This window comes from Conger conger, chromosome 1 (assembly GCF_963514075.1).
Source record: "Conger conger chromosome 1, fConCon1.1, whole genome shotgun sequence".
In the NCBI taxonomy this organism is placed as follows: domain Eukaryota; kingdom Metazoa; phylum Chordata; class Actinopteri; order Anguilliformes; family Congridae; genus Conger; species Conger conger.
The window spans coordinates 45590898-45605941 of NC_083760.1; the positions used below are offsets into that span (position 1 = coordinate 45590898).

At 40.0% G+C, this 15044-nt stretch overlaps 1 protein-coding gene across 4 annotated transcripts in view; it reads left to right on the forward strand.

The window, feature by feature from the left end:
• The window catches only part of bahd1 (bromo adjacent homology domain containing 1), an 84287-nt gene extending 70033 nt beyond the window's left edge, over nucleotides 1-14254 (forward strand). For all 4 annotated transcript variants that reach the window (XM_061253162.1, XM_061253144.1, XM_061253153.1 and 1 more), the window contains 5 exons: nucleotides 2981-3318; nucleotides 7896-8055; nucleotides 11145-11224; nucleotides 13334-13425; nucleotides 13903-14254. In XM_061253162.1, the coding sequence (XP_061109146.1) occupies nucleotides 2981-3318; nucleotides 7896-8055; nucleotides 11145-11224; nucleotides 13334-13425; nucleotides 13903-14089 (857 nt within the window). In that variant the 3' untranslated portion in view covers nucleotides 14090-14254. The remainder of the gene's footprint in view (nucleotides 1-2980; nucleotides 3319-7895; nucleotides 8056-11144; nucleotides 11225-13333; nucleotides 13426-13902) is intronic.
• Nucleotides 14255-15044: the final 790 nt, after the last annotated feature.

The window sequence follows — 15044 nt, forward strand, 5'->3', positions numbered from 1 at the left end:
TAGCAGGCTATGTAAAACGAACTAAAAAAATGTCACTTCACACAGGAAAATGAACGAGTAGATACAAACATTAGCCTGCTATCTTTGGCTTACTTGCTAACGTTAGCGTGACTGGCCAGTACATAAGCATTACATTTTCTACTTAGAAAAGCTAAATGCATTATATATTTCACAGTCACCACAAACAAAATATTTCCTATGTTCGTAATACATAATTCAGTTTGTTGCAGCATGTGTGTTGTGAAAAGATATTGCCCGAGTTATTGCCTCTAAGGTTATTCCAGAACCAAAATGAAGAAAAAAATGGATATTGAAAGGGACCAATCACATGAGTGGATACCTCTCTATCCAATCCTTGCCCCCAAAGTCTGAAAAATTAACTTTACTTGAGTGAGCAACACGCGTTCGTATGCGAAAGCTTCTCTGCTCACTCACTTCACAGTACCACAAGCACAATTTTTTAGAAACGAAATAAACGCCATAACAATGACATTGATTTAGAAAGGAGCTGTTTTTGTATGGGATGATCAGCAGTTTGGATAAGAGGGACTATGGCTTTGATGGGAAGGACAGAGATGGCCACAGTGGCTGTTGAATTTTTGTATTTCACTGTTTTACCAAACAACTAGATATTCAGAATAGAACAGGACCTCTAAATTATGGGTTGTGAGTGACCTGACAAATTGGCTGGTAGAGTAGAAAAACTTACCAGCCACAGATACCGACATTTGGCATCAGGCATGCAAAGAGACTAAACATTTACGGCAGCCCATCAGTCCAGCACCACTAAACTATGCAATCTGCAAACTATGTTAAAGTAATACTATTTATGAATCTATATTAATCAATATTTTAGTAAACTTTTTGTCATATTTAGATTGAACTTTTTCCAATCATTAGTTTCAATCAGGCAGCTTCAGTATATTAGTCCATGACACCAGGAAAATGTACAAGGCATTTAATCAAGTTGATGTGAGAGGCTGACCTAAAATCAAGCACAGTCTGGTCACCTAACACTGGGGCTGCCAACAGCTGTGATTAACAATCTGTGTAATTGCTAAACCTGGGTCTCACCTGCCCCTACCCTCTGCTGGTAAGTGGAGGGGTCATAAGATGGGCACAGGCGGTCTGCGCTGGGTTTATAGCAGACTGGTGTTTTTCACAGCTAGCCTGGGGGTTTGGGGTGAGGCTCAATGGGCTGGGTCCCCCCCCCCCCCCCCCTTAACTCCTGCTGAGTTAATCCTTCTGCAAGGCAGGGTTTAATAGTGCCGGCATGGCAGGAGACTCGACACTCTGCACTCGCTTGCCTCTTGGCAGCTCTCCAGCACACATGCACACGCGCACACACACACACACACACACACACACAAAGGCTGGACGACCTCCATCAGGTCTGTGTGGCTGCTCGTTTACCTGCATTTCTACTGCCCCCCCTTTTTCTGACCTCTGATCCACAGGGCCCCCTTCCCAATGGACCACACAGAATCAGCATCCTCACTGCCGTTTCACTCTGCTATACTCCTCTATTCCTGCGCTTCTATCCCCCAGGCACCATTAGCCATGGAGCGTTCTAAAGCCTTTAGGTCTCTCTCACTGGTACATGATGACGGAAAATCTAAAATAATTTAAATCGTTTTTTCAGGAGGAAAAAAAGTATTAAAATTGTATTAGTTTAATGAAATCTTTAAGTCATGTTCACATCTTATGAAGAATTGACTAAAAATTTAGGAAATAAATGGATGGACTGGATCTTAGTAGATTTTCAGTTTTGTTAGGCATTCAGTAGCTCCTCTTCTTCAGTTTAGAAGTTTAATGTGACTTTGATTGGTTGTTTGGCATTATGGACATTTAAGTAATTCTGTTTTAGGGATTAATTTAAAGGTTTTTACTTTTGCTCCCAGCAGCACATATTTCTTGGCTATACAGAAATCACATCGTAGCTCTTTAATTTTGTTTGTTTAATTCTTCCAAAACTGTAGTTGTTTCTATGTATTTCCCTAGTGCTTCTACTGTGTGTTTGTGTGCATATGTTTGTGTTTGAATGTGTTCAGTGTCAGTTTTTGCAGTTACTTTTCAGGGTATTTTCACTTGGTGATATTTGCGCTATTACCGATGGCCACTGAATGATCAGTAAAATCAAGTGACTAAGCTGTATCTACTGTATCTGACCTAATGACAAGTAAAATGAGTTTCAGACAGGTAGTTCCACATATAGATATTTTACTCTGGTTTCAACAAAATCTACCTGTAGTAAAAAAAACAGATGTACAGTAATGGATGTAGCACTAAACCTTATCCACAATAGCCTCAACCCCAAAGGAAAACCAGTTGAACACACAGTGATATACAAAACAAACTGGTTATTGGGACAGACACAAAAGAGAGTTACCTATCCTAAAGATGAGAAACCCTCACCAGGCAGCCAGTGTGTAGGTCCTGAACCCATGCCAAGGTGGAGACGGTTCTCTCTTTGAGTCCAGCCACAAATCCCTTGCAGATGCTCCAGATAAGAATTGGATGAAGTACAGAGTTCCCATTGTAACCTGCACTTTAAAATAACTTACTAGAGCTAAACAGTTTCTGAGATATTCAAACCACCCTGTCTGCCACCAACAAACATTCCACGGTCACTTAGATCATTTATTCTTTCCTCATTCTGATGTTTGATGTGACCATTAACTGAAGCTTCTGACTCGTATCTACATGATTGTATGCATTGCGCTGCTGCCACACATTTCACATGAATACATAGGTGTAATAAAGTAAAAATGTTCCTAATAAAGTGCTTGTGAGTGTATATTGCACGGATAATAACAGGGACTGACCAGCAGTGAGTTAGTCTGTATTTTTGTTTGTCTATCAGTCTGTTTGTTTTTGTCTGTATTTGTGCTATCAGGTTGTGTACAGTTTGTTCAGTGTCCTGGTGTGTTGTGTGCATTTGCGTGCGGGGTTGAGCGAACGCTCCTCTCTTTTCATGCAGAGGAGTTCCCCTCTTCCCTGGAGGACCGGAGCCCCTCCATCCCGGTGTGGCCCGCCCTGCCCCTCTCCAGCTGCCCCGTCCCCAGCGTGCCTCCGGCGGCCCTGCAGACGCTCCTGTCGGACCCCAGCCAGCCCCAGGCGCAGCTCCGCGTGGCGCGCGAGTGCCCCCAGAGCGCCAAGCCCCCCAGTGGCTCACGCTCCGGGGTGCGCAGCTCCACGGGTTGCCCCCACGCGGGCCACGGCAGCAACACCAGCAAGCAGCAGAGGATATCCCGCCGCCGAGCCACCAACGGCTGGCTGCCCGTCGGCGTGCCCACCGAGAAGGAGGTCTTCATTGTGGTGAGCAGCACATTTTGGGGGTTTGTCCTATTGGGAATGGTAAATGGTTGTGGACTGCTTTTGCATAGAGCTTTTATCTAATGGTGTACATCAGTGACAAATGCCTAACATAAAGTTAACACTGTTTCGTGATAGGCCAGTTCCTCCCTGGTTCCTCCCCCTTAGATTAGTAAAAATGACTGCTGCCATTTTCCTCACTTCTCTCTTGTGCATGTCAAGAGACTGTTGTGTGAACTTGTTCCAATTGTAGATTCATTATAACGAATTAACTAGTGTCTTGTCATAGTGTGACCAGGTAGGAACTATAGTCACTGGGTGTTCCTGACCGAACTTTATACAGGTGTATGTTCCGGGTTGCTACCCATGCGTGTATTATATAGACACGGCCCAAACATTTCAAAACATGAATGGTGGCACTTTGTATGGAGTGAACTTTCAACCTGGGTCAGACTTACTGCATTCTTTGGTCGGGATTGTTAAAGAAATCAATCGTACTTGTAAGTACAGTGCTTTAATGATCATGTCAATGAATACATTTTTAGCTCCTGAAATGGTGAAGTAGCTGAATTGAAATAAGCCTGTATTTATGAATGACGCAACAATGAAACCTTGTTCTTTCTAAGACTAAACACAGTTATTTTCCACAAAACATTGCACCAAATAACTCTTTACAATGCCGGTATTTATGTCCTCACTGTGATCATTTATTTGTTTAGACGTCCAGATGCTCAGGAGGGAGATCGCAAAACAGAATTACTGAGTTAGGTGGATAAGTTCACAGGGTAAAAACCCAGACCAGCTGTTTTTATTTCATTGCATGTACTGTACCAGTTTGGAAGGGTTCTGTGATTTACCCCCCTGAAGTAGCTTCAGTGGAGTCACTATCCAGTTAGCTTGCTAATGTTACAATACTTTTGGAGGGGACTGTAGAATGGGGAGTGGAATGAAACAAACACTGCAGGTCGATGCGTAACTCTGGTCCTGTCTGCCTAAACAAACCTAAATAATGCAGAAATAACCGTGTGGCGGTAATGTGAGTAACCTACTTGAGCCCTTCCTTCCCAACTGTATCCACCTACTGTGTAATCCCAGTTGGTGAATAGTCTAGAATCTTGTTGTGTAAATAAAGCCCCATATTTTTGCCTTCCTTGTAGTCCTGTCGCCAAAGAATTTGTCCTCTAATTAATATAATACATTACATTTTTACATGTAGGCATTTAGCAGATGATCTTATCCTAAGCAGCTTGTGTAAGTGCATGCAAATTGTTTTGTGCAACAAAAACTATGTTGGTTGGCTGTAGTCATTATGACACAGCATACTTAGAAGTATTAAATACATAAACCTACAACATAAAGTTAAGTGCCTTTGTATATGTAAGATGGAGCCTGAGAATATAGTGCTTCCAGAAGCAAATTGATTTGAGGACATAGATTTAGACGTGTAATAAGTGGGGTTAGTTGTCTTGGTAAGTTAATCTTGTGTTAATCATAGGGTAAGCCAAGATTTGCTTTTAGACTGTGGCGGAAGATAGTAGAGTGGGGTGGAGTTTGGAGCTTATTCCCTTATTCTACCTCAAGAGGGACCAGAGAAGAGAACACTGGGAGGAGAGACCTTTAAGGGACCTGTATGGGAAGGGACAGTAAGGTGGATGAAGTGGATGTGGAGCAGTGTGGTCAGGGAAAAGTGTAAGGTTGATTGACCTTGGGCTCATTCCAATTGCTTATTTCTTTTTCCCTTTTTCTTTTCCTTGCTCCTTGGCATTTGAGGAGCAAAGACAATATTTGCCCAATTCATGTTTTTTCTCTTGCTACTCCACAGACAAGGAGTAGAGGTTTTAATGGAGCCACCACTGGCAGCCAGTGGAAGGAGATGAGGAGAGGCATTACGTGTGTAATGATTTGGCTGATGTTGATGATACATGAGCAGCAGCATTCTGAAGGAGCTGGAGGGGCCTGGTGGTCCTGCAGGGAGACCAGCAATGAGAGAAATATAGTAGACCTGTTGGGATGGGCCAGAATGTTTAGAATAGTAGTATCCAGTGATTAATTATTGCGTCAAAAGATTGTACTCATTGAATAGGTAATTTATTATAATTTTTGCATGGTTTCGTATATGTTTAAATTATTTAATACTTTAAGAATAATAAAAGCTTTTTTTATTCTGTATATGCTTGCTGCCCTGCTCTGATTAGAAGAACACAAGTTCCCTAAATTCCTGTCATTTGATTTTGAAGTTTAAATGCCTTTTTATAAAATGGCAACAGGCATGTGTATTTTCAAACCATAATGGATTTTTCTTTTTCTTTTTTTTTTTTACTTTAGACAACTTTTTATTGTCCATTTTCCCAGAAAATGTGCCAGATGTACCTCACCTGCCAGTACCCCTGTCTCTTTCCAAAAGATTTAATCCTTCCAGTTTTGGAAAGAATCCAAGAGACAGATTTAGTTCTTCATACCCAGAATTGCATTCCTCGGTTTCCAGTGTTTCCTGCTGCTTGACCAGCTGTCTATCTAACTCAGTCAGTGGGCTCTCAGTGGCTTTCTTTAAAATCAGAGCACTTGAGTTCCTTTGCTCAAAAATGGTACACCTGAACTTCATGTGATCATTGCTAATTTTCTTTCCTAAGGCTTGAATAAGATGTAGATTGAGATTTAAGAGCTTGCATTCAAGAGGGTAGAATGCCAGGGGACTGTATTTAATTGGTTAGCTTTTGTCATTTAAACACAAAATACAATCTCAATACTCAATACTCAATACAAAATACAATACTCCTTTAGTCTCACCGGCCCAGGGCTGGGCCCTTGTGGGGTTTTTTGCATTAGTTCATGGTGCAATTTTCAATCCCTATGCTTTGAAAGTGTTGAAACACACGGTTCTATCAGCATAAGCTATTTTATGATGCCATTGCTTTAGCGACAATAGTTCCTTATTTTTAACATGTGGGTAGCAAAACAAGTGCGGGGGGACCTCACCTTCTCTGCATTTTGGATGGATTTTCCATACTACACAAAATAAGGTAATGTCAGTGTCCTTTTCACAGCACAAGCTTCTCTAACCAATATCGGTAATTCAGTTGCACAGTATAGGTGTGACCCCCATCGATGAGCAAAAAAATACAGTATAGTTTGCAGTACAGTATAAATACAGTATAATTCAGTCTAGAATGGCTATTGGTATGGAATTGAAGTGACAACTGAGAAACATTTTAGCTAATGACATTACGTTTCCAAATGGTGTATAATTAGTTGGGCTTGCATAAAACAACACAGCATTTTTTCACCTGTGTCACGAAACTGTAGAATTTTCAATATTCACGCAGAAACTGACACTTTGGCAAAAACAGTTTGTGATATTTTATGGCCAAAAAGGTTGACGTTTTACGACGAAAAATATTTTGCAATGCCTACGTCATTCTCTTCTGAATGCCTCATCTCTCGAGTGAATATTTTTGAGAAAGACGGTGAAAACGCCTTTGTCTCCACAATAGAGGATGTTTTCAGTGATGTGACCCCATCTTATATCGGTGAGCATCTAAATACATTCTCAATATTTTATTGTTAGGTTGAGAGGCCGAGGTAGGTGGAGGGTGGCAGGCCTTTTATCTTTCAGGATAAAAAGTGTTGTATACTTTAATAACCAGCAAAATGCTGTATTTTACACCTCAAGACCCATAATACATTTTATTGTGTCCTTTTGGTGCCTCTAAATGTTCTTTTTGGAAACTGACTAGACATAGCTTAGAATATACAATGCAGAATGTTCGTTTTTTTATATTGTCATCAAATATAAAAAGGGTATTTGTCCAGTGTTGTGGCTGTTGCTTCATTGTGTTTCTAAGCACACTAGGCACAGCCACAATAATCTATCCATTCAAAAACAGAAAATCTTTTCAGTGAGAAACCAATCTTCCACTTTCACTGTGTATCTGTATCTTTGTTTTGGTAAATGTAGTAATTCATAATAGAAAGAATAGTAACCATTTTATTTTGGGTATGTCATTTCCAAGCTTGTCTTGAGAAAAGGGGTGATACTTGAGGGGTTAAAATGAGAATGTTTTACTGCAAGAGATAGACAGTCTATTCTGAGTGTATTGTAAGAATCATTGTTTGTTGTTGAAGTCGCTAAGTTATTATAAGCTATGTAGAGGTATGTTAAATAAAGACATGTATTTGTAGGAGGGCCTGGCTGTTGTATTTCCATAGGTTCCATAGGTGACAAGGTTTATTAATCTCTTTAGTGTGGTTATAATGCTGTTTCTGGTTTTGGTGAGGCTGTGTGTGGTGTTTGAAGTGGTTGTGTGTGGTGTTTGAAGTGCTTGTGTATGGCATTTGAAGAGGCGGTGTGTGGTTCTGTTTGAAAAAAAATCTAAATATACATCTCTCAAAGATAATTATTTGGAATTTCTATTATTTATTTATTAATTCTGTGGGAGGGGGCAGGAATGGAACAGAACATCCACAGGAGCGTTCAACAGGAACATTAACAAATGTGTGTATTGTTGGAAGAGGCTATGTGCAAACTTGTGTTGTTGGAAGAGCCTATATGTGGTGAATTGCATTTATGGTTTGCTTTCTAGGGGGAAGAAGAGACAGCCTTACGCAGGTGTTATGAAGGGGTTCAGAGAGATGGAGAGGTGATCCATGTTCGAGATACTGTCCTGCTGCGCTCTGGCCCCAGGAAAAAGTCGCTGCCCTATGTGGCCAAAATATCTGCCCTGTGGGAGGACCCAGAAACAGGTGAGCAAACAAAACCCCACAGACAGAAAAAATATTCAGAGATGGTCAACTGTTGACATACTGGGTCATTAAAATCACAAGGGAACTAATGCCTGGAAAAACATTGAAATAAAGTTACATTCATTTTTCTATATTTCTAATGTAATACAGGGAACATTCTAATTTATGGAACTATAAAGGCTAAAGTGTGCATTCATGTAATTGTGTGAGTTTGTGTGAACACATACAATAATGACAAACTGCACTCAGGACTGCATGGCTAGCTTTGAAAAGGCATCCGCTTTTTAATACACTACCTCTAAACTGCTGCTCAGTCTGTTGTTTTTGCAGAATCTTTCTACCCCTTTTTTTGTGTTTTTGTTTAGATTTATTTTTTTTGGACATATGCAATTGCAGTGTTCAATTGCGATATCTCTGTATTACTATTGTAATTGGGAGGTCAAGTTAAAGGCCTGTTCTTTTCCCTTAAACTACTACATGCTATGCTAGCGCATTTTATCATATACAGAAAGAGTGACCACTTCATGTAGGTAAGTGAACCATTGAATCATTCTGCGAATTATCAATATGCAGCTTTTTATTACTTTTTCTAAAGTAGTTATCTAAAATGAGAGAACGGTCAGATTTGTGTACCAAATGTAAGAACTACAATGACATTTATCCATCCTTGGCTGACCTCTATTTTCTAATGAAAATCTGCATATCAGTCATTTGCTAATGATTTGAAGCCTTTAGATTTTGTGGTTACAGGTTGATTCTATGCTTTAGTTGCTTGTTTGAAACTGTCACTCTTTTCATATGAAATGCGCTAGTATAGCATGTAGCAGTATTGCATTCAGTTAGGGCTGCAACGATTAGTCGACGTCGTCGATGATGTCGACCATGTAATTTTGTCCATATAACTGACGCATTTGAACATGGCGGCAGCCAACCCAGCTGAGTGCGGGAGAGAGTTCATCCAAAAAACCCGAGCATCCAAAGTGTGGGAATTCTTTAAACAAAAACCCAATAATATGGTACTTTGCACGCTGTGCAAAGATGAAATGGCAGATCACAACAGCATGCATGAATACTTTAAAAGAAAGGATCCAGGAGCTGTGATGCTAGGTTATCTAGCTTGCTATTGTTATGTATATGTAGCTCTGTAATGTTGTCAATATTGCTATTCTCAGACATGTCATTGAATGAGCTGTATTCAATTATAGAGTGTTGATTGCGTGATTTTATTGAAATTAACCGAAAACCCATGCATGTCTGAAATCTAGCTAGAGCTTTCGTATTAATCTAAATACAGCCATGATAATTGTTGGAATTGGACTGGACTGTTGGAATTGTTATAACGCCACAGTTACACTAATGTAAGCAAGGTCCTAGGTTTGAATTCCAACTGGGGCCTTTCTCTGTAGAATTGCATGTTTTCCCCATACCTGTGTGGGTTTCCTCCATCTCAGTCTCTCCTTGCCAACTTTTGTTATGCTGCTTGGACCCTGGGAATTGCTGCTTGCAGCTATATTTCAGTATATCAGATTGATGCTGTAGTTTGGAGTGGTTTCTTCAACATTTCTGACATACACTGGTGATGGTTGTGGTCTCCTGTGATTTTGATCTTTATGTGTGTGAGATATGTGTGTATATGTGTGTATGTAAAACTGTATCAACCTGTTTCTGACCACCAGATGCCACTGTTCTCACTATTATGTGAAAAGGTGTGAAAATAATTGCCTTCAAATGATGATTTTGGTATGTAATGGTAGAACTAAGTTTATTTTTCAACATCAATTGCATCATGTCTTCAAAAAATGAAAAGGAAAATTGAAATCTGCTTCAGTAGTTTTGTTCTGTAATTTTCTCTGGTTATCTTTTTGTGTTTTTTTTATGGATTTTTGAAGATTTTTTACATGTTCTTGGTTTTGGGCTTTTGTTAAGATCAGTGGAATCAGGAACTCCAGCAACTCCTCCATGAAGAAACTCAAAACACCACAAATCTTCAGCAAGATAATGATCCCAGGCATACCTCAAATCTAACCGAGAAATTAGCAGACCACAACATTACTGTTTCCAGACTTGAACCTGATCAAGTGCAAGGCAGAATCAATATGATCAGAAATGTATAAGGCATTTTGAAAAATGTATGAAGGAATGGTCGAAGATCCCGTAATACGTTCACTGCTCTCACAAAACCAAATAGATGGCCCCTCAGTAGTTTTATCTATGTGAAGGGAGGGTATACGATGTACTGAAAACCGGGGTGTGAAACAATGTAAAGACTATCTTATATTCTGAGCAGTTTAATGTTAAATAATATAATTTTCCCATTTTTCAGCGCATGTTCTTAAGGATTTGAACAATTCTGGATGGCACTCTATCTCTGCCTATAGAATAACCTTTCTTGCCTAAAATAATAACAAATAACTTTACTTATGCACTGATCCTATTTGAACATACTGTGCATTACTTAGTTCTGTGCACTATATTGTTGGTATGAAAATCCTGAAAACATTCTGTTTGTGTCATATAAAAATTGGTTTTAACTACTTGACAGTAGTTTGGACAGAGTTGTCCAAACTTCTGGAACAAATGCTGTATAACCTTTTTTATATAGCCACCAACAATTCATCAGCTCCTTATCATACCCTAATTAAAGGTACTTGCATGTTCTGCCACTCATTTAATGGCTGTTACAAGGAAAGGAAATCAAAGAAATCAATTCCCTGTTCTTGCTCTTTACCAAGTTTACTGTCTTGTGGAAGGTCCACAGTAGAAAGAGCCTACTTCTCTGGAATACTAAATCACATTGTAGTGTTTTAATTGCACTTGTTGTTATAACACTGATTTAAATTGCCAATTAGTTTAAACTGACATGGAGCCAGGCTTGATAATCTTCCTATGAGAACAAATAGAAAATCCAGCAGAATCTTATAATAGGAATGGGCAGTTTGACGGAGGAGAATAACCATGAATTGATCCTCATAAAAGAGTAGTCACACCATGTCTTTTTTCAGGAAATGTGCAGAGTGAGATCATGGTATTGATGTTTACTTTTGGGTCTGGATTCCATCAACCAATTAGTTTTGCCCTGACTTCCACAGGAGAGATGATGATGAGCTTGTTCTGGTACTACCGACCTGAACACACACAGGGAGGCCGCAATCCCAGTATGCACTGTGAGGTGAGTTTCTACAAAGTGTCACAAACACAGCTAGATCTATGTAACCTATATTAAGATGTCATTACTTTAAAAACAACAGTTGCTTAATTTGTAACGTGGGTGGTAAAACAAGCGTGGGGTCATCTCAGCTTCTCTGCATTCGGAAATCCATATGCTGGGCGGCCTGTAGCGTAGTGGTTAAGGTAAATGACTGGCACACACAAGGTCGGTGGTTCTAATCCCGGTATAGCCACAATAAGATCCGCACAGCCGTTGGGTCCTTGAGCAAGGCCCTTAACCCTGCATTGCTCCAGGGGAGGATTGTCTCCTGCTTAGTCTAATCAACTGTACGTCGCTCTGGATAAGAGCGTCTGCCAAATGCCAATAATGTAATGTAATATGCTACAAGAAGTAAGGTAATGTCCTTCTCACGACAAGGGTCCAGCGGTCCAAATACATACATTTTTTTACATACACATACCTTGGATAAACATCCATTGTTTACTTGGATTTTCTCTGGAGGAATTACCATTATTGTTGGTCCTGCCATTGAAAAGTACTTACATACGTACATAGCAATGCTATTATGTACATTTTGTATAGGCTCTCTCGAACAAGATGAGCCCAATTACGAGCGTCTCTGACCAGTATTGGTAATGTAGTTGCAGAGAAAATGCATTATCCACATTTGTGTGTAAGAAAATTCTGTATAACTTCAGCTCATCAAAGAACCGACTACTTTTTTTTACCTAATGACATTACGTTTCCAATGGCATATAGTTTGTTAGGCTTGCATAAAAGAACACAGCATTTTTTTTGGCTACATAGCATTTTTAATATACACGCTGATAATTTTGTGCTTCAGCAAAAACAGTTCTTGAGATAAAAAAAAAAAAAAGGGTTGCCATTTTACAACAAAACAATTATTTTGCGATGCCTACGTCTAAATAGAGCCGTTCCAAGTAATCTCTTGTCTGAGTGAATATTTCTGAGGAGGACAGAGAAAACACCATTGACTCCACAAGAGATGGAATTTTCAGTGATATGACCCCATTTTATATCAGTGAGCATCTAAATAAATTCTCAAAATATTTCATTATTATTCAGTATGTTTATAAATAAAGGAGCCAGCGTGCTTTTGAATAATAAGCAATGTGAAATTGTGGAATGTGTTTGACTTGTTGATGGAGGTTGGGTATTTGACAACTTCAATCAATGGACCTCAATGAATATATTAGTATACAAGATACTATTATTGTGATTATTGTAATTTTGTATTATCTTCTTGACCTGTTGTATAGTTTAGTATAGTTTAGCGCACCAGCCACAGCTACAATAATGTATATTTGATCAAAAAGAGAAAATCTTTTCAGTGAGAAAATAAGCTTCCACTTTCACTGTGTTTGTTTTCGTCTTCTGTAACTTTGTGTTAGTAATATTTGGAGTAATTCTGACTCTTGGAAAACAAACCCTAAACCCCTTGGGCTCTTTCAGAGATACCTTTCAGAAGATACCAGTATCATGCCTGTAGTCAAAAGGGTTCAAGGATAGTAACCATTTTATTTTGGGTATTTCATTTTCAAGCTTGTTTCAAGGAAAGGGGTGATACTTGAGGTGTTAACAAATGTAAATTTAACTTTTCCAAAGAAGAAATAGACATTCACAAGTAGCTTTTCAGTATATCCTGTGACTTCATAGCGATATGGCACTTTTGTATTCCACCTATTTGGTGTTCTGCACTTTTGTAGGTCAAACGGAATAGGGGTGCATGCTAGGTGATTGCAGTATAAGTAATATCCTTATAATATATAGGCCAGAGCCTTTTTTTTTTACCTTACAGGTTGTCCATTACTACATTTCACCTGCTCACATTCCTTCATTTTTTATTTTTGAGTAGAAAGCAGTATCAATCTGTCGATACTGATTCTGCGTCAATGCACATGGAGCCAGGCAGCTTAAATTGTATCTCATGGTCTTTAGATATTCTGATGGACATTAGCTTGTGGTGAATCATAAATATGACACCACTAGCTAAAGGCTATTGGTGGTTTATTTTTCTGTGAGTGGATTGCTGAAATGTCACATCTTGAATTGTGTGTTGTCCCCCTCTCCTACTCCCCCCTATTTCAGAATGAGATTTTTGCATCTCGACATCAGGATGAGAACAGTGTGGCATGTATTGAAGACAAGTGCTACGTGTTGACATTAGCACAGTACTGTAGGTAAGGAGCTGCTATACTGCTACTACAGTATAGGTGTGAATGAGCTTGAGCAAGGGATGTGAATTACATAACATTTTTGTATTTTCTTCTAACTGAAAGATGTACTAGTGTTCTGTGTGTTTAAGAACAATGTATGACGATTGCGATTCTCTTTTCGTCACCCTTTCAGTCCCAAGCCCACCACCCAAATCCCAAGGGGTTTTGGCTTCGAGAAAAAATGGAGAAAGTAGGGTTTTAATAGGGGTATAGGGATATTTAGTAGGGTTTTAATATGGCCTTAAAACAATAGTTTTGCATTGTTTGGTTGAATTTGATTGGCTGAAAAGGTATAAGGTATAAGGTTGAGAGTGCCATTTTACGGTATTTAAGCTTTAGTGCCATATGACACCCCTTGGGACTGAAAGGGTTAAGCTTATGATCTCAACTGCATAGCAAACTGAGGCATGCTCTCCGGTTGGGCCTTTCTGGGTGTTGCAGATTTTGTGCCTTGGTGAAGCGCCGTGTTGAGGGTCTACCCGAAAGTGCCCCGGTGGTGCCACCCTCTCCAGAGTACACCATCCCGGCACACCGGCGTGTGCCTGCCAACATCGACCCCGACCTGGTGTTCCTCTGCCGCCACGTTTACGACTTCCGCTACGGCCGCATCCTGAAGAACCTGCAGTAGGGTTCCTGGGCCAGGGGCACCATGGGGGAAAATAATCGCACACAAGAGAGGGGAGCCGGCAAAGGAAAATCAATTTATTGAACAAAAACAAAAAGCCAGCAGGCAGGTGCCAAATCTGGTGCAGGGGCTTTCGAGCAGGGGGGGGATCAGAGATCAGTAAATGCTTGCCCCAAGTAACTTTTGGAGGGGTGGAAAGGGCACTGTTGGGGGGGGGGGTTTCTCACTCAGAGATATGGCTGCCATGGCCTCATCGACCCTGAGAAGGGTGAACAGACGGTTGATGCACAACATATCAATGATATGACAAAAATAACAAGAGAGACATTTTTACCAACACAAAAATCCCATGTTAACACAACTGTTTAATGAATTTATTATTATTATTATTATTATTATTATTATTATTATTATTTTTAAAATCTCCGCTGAAGGTGACCATGAGTGTGTTCCTGTAATGCATAGTAACTGGTAGTTTCAATCAAGAGCAGTTATTCCACAATCAGGTGCAATAAGGGTGATTTCAAACGGAAATGGAAGCCTCGCCCTCTCTCGAGGTGTAAAACCACCCTTATTGGCCCAAGTGTATAAAGGTGATATTTTCACTTCTCTGTGGTGACGTGAGAAGCAGAAGAAGGTTATTTTTTTAAAAGTTCATTAAGAACTCTTTAAGCCTGAATTATAAGAATATCCTATTGAGAGGAGACGTTTCTTCAAAGTAGACGTTTCTTCATCGCCCAGGTGATGGGTTGGCACTGGTCCACTGTCTCCACAGTAACAGTGAAAGGAAATAAAGGAGATGGCCATTAACTTAAAATGGGAGGACCAAGTATCCCAGGGTCTTCTGGGTTATCCCCCCCACTGGAGCGGGTGCCCCCCCCTTCACAGCTGTGAATTGACCAATGAGAGGGAGGCGTTAATATCAACGCTCAACCCCACTATTACCCGTGACTTGCCT